Source organism: Coloeus monedula, assembly GCF_965178545.1.
Source record: "Coloeus monedula genome assembly, chromosome: 5".
NCBI lineage: Eukaryota > Metazoa > Chordata > Aves > Passeriformes > Corvidae > Coloeus > Coloeus monedula.
This window is the reverse complement of record NC_138785.1, coordinates 50,205,848-50,215,272: the sequence shown is the minus strand read 5'-3', so window position 1 is coordinate 50,215,272 and position 9,425 is coordinate 50,205,848. Positions and strand designations below refer to the sequence as shown.

The window sequence follows — 9,425 nt, the reverse complement described above, 5'->3', positions numbered from 1 at the left end:
TGTGGATGTGCTAGGCTAACTTAGAATTTACTCTTAAGACCTACTGAACTTGAAAATGCTTACTTTGCCATTACTGCAGAGTAACAGGTTAAACTTTATGCAACTTAAAGGATTTACTTGCTCTTAGTAGTTAGAAGTTTGGAAGGTACTCTCCTGAAGAACTGGTATTTCATAAAATGATTCGAAGTATCTTCAAGAGTGGAATAATGGAAACAGTGTGGTAGTACTTAAAAAAATTACATCCTATAGCACTCATAATTTAAAAAAAATAGTTTAACAAGAGAAACAAGCTGGAGAACAGCCAAAAAATGTTCATGAAAGGAGGCAGAAACAGTCCCAGATGCACTCAAGGTGGATACTCAAGTATTTTAAGTGGCCTGTGTTTCACAGAAGGTCCAGTAGTTTAAAAGGGAGAAAAGACACTAATTCTGTGGACTCGCATGTCTTGAGAACACAGAGGGCTTTAGTAGGTAAGGTTGCCAAGCAAGGCATGACTGGAAGGTGTGGTGGAATAAAGAATATTGCTTCCTCAATAGAATTCTCCATTTTGCCACAAGAAGGATGATGATCATTAAGATAAAAACATGATTCAATTCCTTTAATAGTAACCTAAATTCATGACTACTTTTAGTTTCATGCTTTTTGTAATAGAATTGTTTATAAACTTGCTTAGCTGTAAAGGGTAAGAATGGCAAACCTAACACTGCATTTTGAATCATACACTACCTGTAACAGCATTCTCCTGCAAGGCAGTCTTTTCAACTTTTTTCCCCCTACAGTGTTGCATTATGCTTCAAAAATACAGGTGCATAAACTGAGTCTTAAAGCTGAAAGCCTGTTTTAAGTGTGTAGATGTTCACTGTACTATTGAGAATTGAAACACCAGGCCTGGCTTCCTACACTGCTATAGACAGACTCTTCCACGCTTTTGTACTCTCACAGAAGCAGAGAACAGTCCCGATTTGAAAGGACCCTGTAAGACTATTATGGGAAGGGTGAGCCTAGATGCGACTCTGAGGAGATAATGTGATTTGTAAAAAAAGACTACATGCCTGTCATTTAGGTGAAAAGCTAAATTGTTGAAGTTACACTTGGCTGTACTTTCTTGCAGTGAGTATTTTACACAAGGGCTTTCCCAAAAAAAAAGTCTTCATCAGTAAACTCTCACCTTCCTCTTTTGGTGCCTACTCACTCCCTGAAATTCTGACGTATTTACTCTTGACAATTTTTATTAGAAATGAAACAATTTTGAAATGAAGATATTTATATTTAAGTTTTACTTATACTCAAAGTAGGAAATAACATTCCTTGTAACAGCTCAATGTTTATAATGATACAATGAAAAAGTGATTAACAGTTGGCTTTAAATGATCATTTGCAGACATGATAGTCCTGTAAATTAACCTCTTTTCAGGCATTTAATTGTAATATCAGTTATATAATTGAATAGGTACCTCCAGGAAGGAACACTGACATTTTTCCATATGTATAAAGCTTGATTACCAAAAATATAAAAATCCTAAAGTAATTTGAAATACATGAGAGGAAAAAGTGCTATGGTAGAAGTTTAGTATTTTTATCCATGGAGCAAGTTGTAACTTTCAAGAATTTGGTGCATTTTTAGGCACTGTTTTTGTGTTTTCATTTGCCTGGACTATACAGCAGGACTTGAGATGCCCAAAAACTGCTTAAGACAAATTTAAGGCAACCAAGTGCAAAAGCTCAGTGTACATTAGATATATGTAAACAGAACATTTCACAGTAGAAATTGTACAACTATTACAAGTCCATAGTATTAACAAAGGCCAAAACCATTCTGCCTAGAGACACAAATGCAAAATGTAGTTACACTAACCAAGCCAAAAATTAAAAATTCTGGGAAATGAAGTGTCATCATCTCTAACACGAGGCAGATGCATTACATTGCTGTGCTAGAGTAAGTGCTCTGCTTTTCCCCTCTCTACATAACATGCAGTCTCTCCCAAGTTGTTCTGTTCCATTTAGTGATGTACCAGCCAACAGCAGAGCTCCAAATGTTAGAGCAAAATGCACAACACAGCAAACAGATGGAATGTGAATGTACAGATATTGGACCTTTTTAAAAATACAGTACCTAGGATTTCCCATTTTAAACAGTTTTCAGCATATTGCATAGCAGTGAACTCATCTGCTACCTAAAACTGTTGCTGCTGACCCACATGGAGTTCCTCTTCAATCTTCTTTCAGTTTTCTTTCATACTGTACAGTGGGTCCACAAGCTTATTGTGCACATGCATTAAACCTTGGGGGGAAAGCAACAATGCCAGCTTTACATTAGTTATACTTTGTTAACATGTCCTTCTATCCATAATTTTATTTGGAGTTTAATTTCAAAGTATACATTTTAAATAGTTCACTGAAGAGAACAACAATGGCTATTTAAAGTAGTTCAAAATCAGAGACAGCAGATATATTCCTGTATCACTTGCATACTAATGACATATTCAGTACCAGCTGAGGAGGGACAAGACAGTTCTCTGATAACAGACCCAAAAAGCACATCTGGAATACTTCCAAATGAACTGAATACATCTTTTTTTGTGTATTTAAAACTGCGTAACAGCAACGTAATTCCCTCACACCACAATTTGCCGTAAGAATCAGAGGCACACATAGTGAGACTTCCACAGCTTGAGTTTTTTTGCAATGTTCTAGCATTCTGGTAATACTGTCATTATTATAATCATGTACTTGTGGTCCTAGACAGCAAAATCAAATTAAATTATCCAGACTCTTAATGCAGACCCAATTTCAGCAGTTCAACTGTCTTCTGTTCTAGCTGGACAATTTTTTTGTCATATACAAGTCCTCCATAGCTATAATTAAGGGGGTTATTTTTTTTCCTCTTCAACTCCTTTAATTCTGGAAAATGCTGAAGTGCAATGAATAAAAAAGATGCTTCCCTCTTAAGTTTGCTATAACTTAGTAAAAATGTTACCTACATCTAGGTATGTATGACATTGGATCACAGGCAGGTTTTTAACCTCATTTCACCTTAAGGACTAATAACAGTAATGATAAGTGTTCACAATCTGCAAAGTAAAAGTCCACTTTAGCATTGAACTAAAGATTCAACTTCTAAAATTAAAATATGTAACATTAATTTTCTTAAAAACCAAGAAAGAAATCTCGCAGTACTGCGTATTTTAGTTATTACCTGTGGCAAAGAATCAAATACCTTTGCTACATGATGCAGCTGGTGGCAACCTTAGTGTCATTGCAGCAACGTGAAATTTGAGTAACTATACAATCTAAGGTCATTGCTGTAGGTGACCACAAAAAAAGGCATCTTATGCAGCATCTATTAATAATCACTATGTGATTATTTAATATAAAATGCAGATGTTAGATCAAGTCTAATACTTTTCAGTGTAACAGTGACAAAACCTTAAGTATACATTTGACATAAAAGTCATTTGTCCAGAAAGAGTAACAGCTGCATACACTGCTCAGACTAGAAACATGTTTTGAGCTTTAGAACATTTAATTTCCTACCAGTATTTTCCTCTTCTAAAAAGGGGAAATGAAAAGGAAATAACTACCCACTTCCTAGATGCATGAAAAATGGTTACAAAGTATTGCTTCTGCCATACTTCATGAAAAATATTTAAATGCTGTTAGTGAAAGTGTTACAGGAAAAACAGTGAGAAACAAATTATTTTTTTAAAGGAATGCACCAGACTTCATAGATGCCAAAACAATTATTTCAAAGGAAAGTCCCACTGTATATTCAAGTATGCTGTGAATAAACAGATTTCTGCATACAGTTTTAAGAGGAGCATGCATATGGAAAAAAACTATCCTGAACTAACTTATCCACAGACAAATTAGTAAATTCAAAATTCATCTTCTGTTTCATTCTTCAAGAAAGGTATTTTCACTTTTACAGTAAGACCATAAGTACACTTGATAATTTTAATCTATAATAAATAGGTTTTCAGAAAGTTAGAAAAAAATTGAATAGGTTGATCTATTTACCAGCCAGTGTGGTACTTGATTATAAACCAAAAATACTGCAGTTTCATATTGAAATTTTTAAGTGGTGAAAAATCCCTGTAAATCATTACCACAAACAGCAGTATTAAGAACTACCTAGCTTCCCTAAGAAGTCTAACCTGAAGATCAAGATTCAGAAAAAATTCCAAATTTGACCCACACTGATTTCTTCTCCATCTTACAAGGGGAAAAAATATCGCTGATTTGAGAGTAGGTAAAATTAAGCAAGTTTAAAGTAAATTATCTTTTAAAAAATTCTATTGCTGTGTATTACAGTGACACAATAGCACACATTCATAAATTGTAGCCCTTGATGTTTTTAAAGCAATGTTCAGTGTCATTCATTCCTAGTGATTCTACATTAGGTTTGTATTTACCAAGCAAAGCCTCTGCTTATATAAAATACAGGATAATGTTTAAAACTTATCCAAGCAGTCAGAGAAGTTCATCTTTGAAAACAACAGTAAGTATTCTCGAGCAGTGTGATACATGCAAAGATTAACCCTTCCTCCTATCCCACAAATACATAGCAGAGAACAGCATACTGAAAAATCCAAAATTACCAAGTTGGCCACAAGAGGTATCAGGGTAAAAACCACAGAAATGTCCAAAGTGTAATCTAATACATGTATGAGCACTGGTGATATAATGCTCTAAAAAAGAATTTAATAAATTACAATCTTGATCTCTGATACCTCAGCTACTGCAGGTACCCAGGCTAGTGAGAAAGACAACTGAGTCACACAATTGCATGTGCTGTGCTAATACAGTCAGGAGGAAATTATTTTTCTCAGCTTCTACACTCTCAGTGAAACAGATTCAGCGTAGGAAGTCTCAATTACTATCAAACATCCTGACTTACTTTAAGTTTGCCCCTGTATATCTACTATAAATACGAAAAACATAGTAAAAGGGTGAAATGTTTTCAAAGTCAGTATAGATTGTTATGCTAATTGCACCTGAAAAATGTCCTCAGGTGGCTTCGAAGTCTGTATCACAGTTTACTAGACATCACATTACATCACATAGCAAAAGCAGCATGGATATGTATCAGGATTAATAAATGTATTGAGTTTTCTTTAAGTGAAACTTTCTAGTATACTTAAGAACTGCAATCTGGAACACCAGATTGCTGCAGTTTGAAATTAAAGATTACCAAACTATTGTTTAAAACTAGAAGCAAAGGAAATACTCTTCCCAAGTAGATTTGTCTGGAATGTAGGTAGCACAAATTATGCCTCCTGGCAATTTTCCAAACACAAGAAATCAGTTAATATTTAATATTTTGGCTATATAACATTATACATTAGTGACTGCAGAAGGCTCAGACTTAATCAATGTAATTTCAAAGCTGTTGGTTTTGCGTAAACACATGTAACCTCTGATTCAGTGCTCACCTTTAAAGTACTTCACAGTTTTAACTCTTAGTTCTAAAGTAGCATCTTCATCACACACAAAGATAGTGCGAGGGTGTTGCTGGAAAGCAGAAACTGTCCACATATGATTGACTCCTTCTTCAATTGCTTTGTACAGCGCAAAAGCCTTATGCGCACCTGTTATAAGAATCATCACCTGCAAAACAAAGGTCTCTTTACTTTCAGTCCCAGTAGCAATACTAACTAATCTTGAAAACACACATGCAACTAGAACTAAATGAGTTCTTACTTCTCTAGCATCCATCACTGTACCCACACCAACTGTTAGCGCCATAGTTGGTACTTTAGATAAGTCTCCATCAAAGTATTTAGCATTTGCCAAAATGGTGTCCATTGCTAAAGTCTTTAATCTTGTTCTTGAAGACAAACTTGATCCGGGTTCATTGAATGCAATGTGGCCATCTGGACCAATGCCTTTTCAAAGTTAAAAAAAATAAATCATTCCAGGCCTGAGAATCAACACACATCCTCACACATTATAAATGAATAAAAAAGGACTCATCCTTTCCTTTTGGTTCCCCATTTTCAATAAAAACTTACTTAAATCATTAGAAACTTGGACACCAACCATTCTGTTTTGGTATTTTTACTGATTCTTTGTTAGTTATAGAACTTTGTTACACAATAATTGAAAAATCTGGGTTTTAGTCAAGTTATGAAAATGGTGATTAAAGAATTGGTTTACATGCTTGAATTGTAACTAACCATAGAGCATTTCCTCATACCTCCAACAAACAGATCAATCCCCCCTGCTTCTTCTATTTTCTTTTCAAATGCATCACATTCCGCCTGCAAGTCTGGTGCGTTCCCATCAAGGATATGGGCATTATTCGGATCTATGTCAATATGCTTAAAGAAATTATTCCACATATAGGAGTGATAGCTCTCTGGATGATTTCTGGGAAGCCCTGAAATCATTTAGAGTGAAATTACCACATGACAAGATTTAACCAAACAGCCTTAATTCTAGTCTGTATGTAACTGGTGTAAGGCATGCAAGGCAAACCTGAGTCAAATAAAGCAAGATTTGAAACTACGTCGAGAACAAAGGTTTCCTGTTGGCATGTACAAGGTAATTGGTTTACATTCCCTTCACATACATCTTATCACAGAGTGTAAAGGCTTCAACAGAAATGCAGTCACAATATTACATGACAATATAATGTCTACAGAAGTATTGTGAAACACTGAATTTAGACCAGTGTTTATTTTTGCATTTTTGTAGATAAAGAAATAGAGAAAAATGCTTGGACAGCAGTCTAATATAGAAGTACAAACATACTAGACTAAACTGGTGCTTTGACAAAGTATTTAACAGTTTTTATAAGGAGAAAAAAAGAAAAAGTACAGTGTGTTCTCAAATAATAGCACATCTTACCTACATACTCATCCATGTTGAAAGTCTTTACATATTTGAAAGAGAGATCTCCATTTTTGTGATATTCTATCAGCTTTTTGTAGCATCCCAAAGGTGTACTCCCTGTTAAATAAAGTTTTTCTACTGTTCTGTGTATCTGCACAACATTTTAGTGTATTTAAATGCATTCACAGTCAAATTTTGCTACAATGCTTTTCAACATACAAGCAATCTGTTGTTTCTCATTTAGTATTTATCAGTTTCTCAAACTACCACAACTTTTCACAGAAATCAAATCCATATTTAAAAATAAAAAATTTAGAACATTACCAAAAATAATACTTATGTTTTTTTAATTACTGTATCTGATAGCAATGATACAAACATTGTTCTAGGCTTATTTATTTACAAAGACTTTGAATAAAACTTGCCTGTTGGTAGACCAAGCGTGAAATATCTTCCTTGACTCGGCTTGAACTGGATAATACGATTACAGATGTATTTGGCTGCCCATTCACTAGCCTGATCATAATCTTCAAGAATTACTAGCCTCATTGTGGCAGTGAGGAACTTGTATGATAAAATAAACTTAAACCTGGAGAAAATGTTGAAGTTTTAAAAATAAGCACCACAAGAGTAGTTGTAAAACTCTTAGATTACAGAGGAGATAAAAAAATCATCTTTCATACTGATGACTTGCATTAGCATACCACACTCTTGCAGTTCAAGTTGGACAATCAAAAGAAAAGCCACAGAATCCAAACGATCGATTACAGTCAAAATATTTATTAAAATCCACAAACTAATTTAAAGCAATTTATAAGAAAAAGCTAAAACAAGATGAGAACAAGCCATTTTAAACTTCAATATTTTGGTCAAGTGTTACCATTATAAAAGAGGAAATACTCAAATACCAAGATTAATTCCTGTTTCTTATGACCAGCTGAATGCCTAAAACTTCCAGAACAAGACCCAGAGTAATCCCATGTTTCTATAGTCAAAATACCTAACTGGGACTAAATAATCAAGACTCCTTTCACTCCCATTCTAGCTCCTTAACAATGCTTCAGTAACTTTATTAATCTGCAAAAAAAAAATGTTAAATCGTTAGAGATATTTGAAATGTTTGCAATTCACAGAAAAAAATACTCACGAGGTCACGTTTTTTCTTTGTCACATAACTTTAAACAGAAATTTAAAGGACTTTATTTTGAGTGCAATTGTATCAACTTTTAAGATTAATATCCAGAAAACAAGCTTGGTTGCTAGAAGTATAAAAGCATCTGCTGCATATAAGTGAAACTCATTTTTCCACGAGTTTCTGTTTAACAAAGTCAGGTAATTACCCGAAAGACTGAGGCTCTTTCACCAGTTTGTGATGTGTTAGTCTTCTGTTCCCAGGTGTGGGTGTGCTCGGCATTAGCCAGAACACAACAGCTGCTAGAAGCCTAGGGCCAACTATGTACACGCTACTCTTAGCTGACCCAAAGTGATTTTAAAACAAACGTGAATTGAAGTACTTTAAGAGGGTACCATGTTTGTCCCACTAAACAAGGAAGAAAGTGATCATCACCGTGTGCTGCCTCTGCCGCCTCCTCTCCCTGGACAGCTGAGCCGTGACAAGTCACACTCACCTTTGCCGAGGAAACGCTATTCCACAGACACCCAAAGGAGTTAACGCACATCCCCGAGGAAGAAAAGCAGGCCAGCAGGAATAGACTCCGCGGCTTTAGGGTGGCCTCTCAAAATCCCAGCAATTTTACGTGGGAACACGGGGAGCAGGGACCCGCGGACAGCACCAGAATCACCGCGGATTTTGGCTAAGGCCACTTATTTTTTGGTTTTGTTTGGCGATGGGGGGGGGGGGGATAGATAAACCTACACAGGTAGAGGATGAGACCTGCAGCCGAAACGCCGCCGGCACAGCAGCCCCGGGCCCTGCGGCCTCCCCTGCCCCCGCCCGCGGGCACCCGCACGGCCGACGACGGCGCGCCCTGCCCGGCCCCGCTCACCCGGCACAGCCCGCGGCGGCCACGAGCGGCACCAGGACGAGGAGGAGGAAGAAGAAGAGGAGGAGGACGGGGACCTCCGCCCGCCCCGCAGCTCCCGCCCCGCCGCCTCCAGCGGAACAGGGCGCGCGACCCGGAAGCGGCAGGCGAGGACGGGAAATGGGCTCCTCTTCGCTCTCCGTTTCCGGGCGCCTGCGGGCGGGAGCGAGGGAGCGCTCGTCCGACTCCAGCCGAGGAGCCCGGGAGCTGCCGGGGCTCGGGGCGCTCTAGCCTGGAGCACGGCTGTGCACGAACTTCTTCTTGGAGCCTCCTTGCTGCGGAGCACACTGAGATCTTAATGGGAAAAGGTTCCCCTATAACTTAAATATTTACGTGATGCAGCTACGAAAGAAGCTGTGCGTAGTTGCTGGAAAAAATTAATGAGGTGAAGCATCAACGTCTTGGTGAACCACAAGCTGACCATAAACCGGCAGTGCCCGTGCGGCCAGGAGGGCCAGTGGAAGCCAGGGGATGCATGGGGAACAGTGTGGCCAGCAGGTCGAGGGCGGTGATGCCACCCCTCTGCTGAGCCCTGGTGAGGCCGCTTCT

The 9,425-nt window shown here is 37.7% G+C and overlaps 1 protein-coding gene across 3 annotated transcripts; it reads right to left on the bottom strand.

The window, feature by feature from the left end:
* Nucleotides 1–1,322: 1,322 nt before the first annotated feature.
* On the bottom strand, nt 1,323–8,960 carry GNPDA2 (glucosamine-6-phosphate deaminase 2). 3 transcript variants are annotated; one of them, XM_082281481.1, is made up of 7 exons: nt 8,841–8,960; nt 7,256–7,423; nt 6,850–6,947; nt 6,197–6,379; nt 5,701–5,885; nt 5,433–5,607; nt 1,323–2,281 (listed from the first exon to the last, which is right to left on the bottom strand). In XM_082281481.1, exons 2-7 carry the CDS (start codon nt 7,381–7,383, stop codon nt 2,223–2,225), a joined length of 828 nt encoding a protein of 275 aa, XP_082137607.1. In that variant the 5' UTR covers nt 7,384–7,423; nt 8,841–8,960; the 3' UTR covers nt 1,323–2,222. The 3 variants fall into 3 exon arrangements, with proteins under 3 accessions (XP_082137607.1, XP_082137606.1, XP_082137608.1); XM_082281480.1 differs by having other exon boundaries at nt 5,433–5,885; XM_082281482.1 differs by lacking the exon at nt 6,850–6,947 and having other exon boundaries at nt 7,260–7,423.
* Between the last annotated feature and the right edge of the window lie 465 nt (nt 8,961–9,425).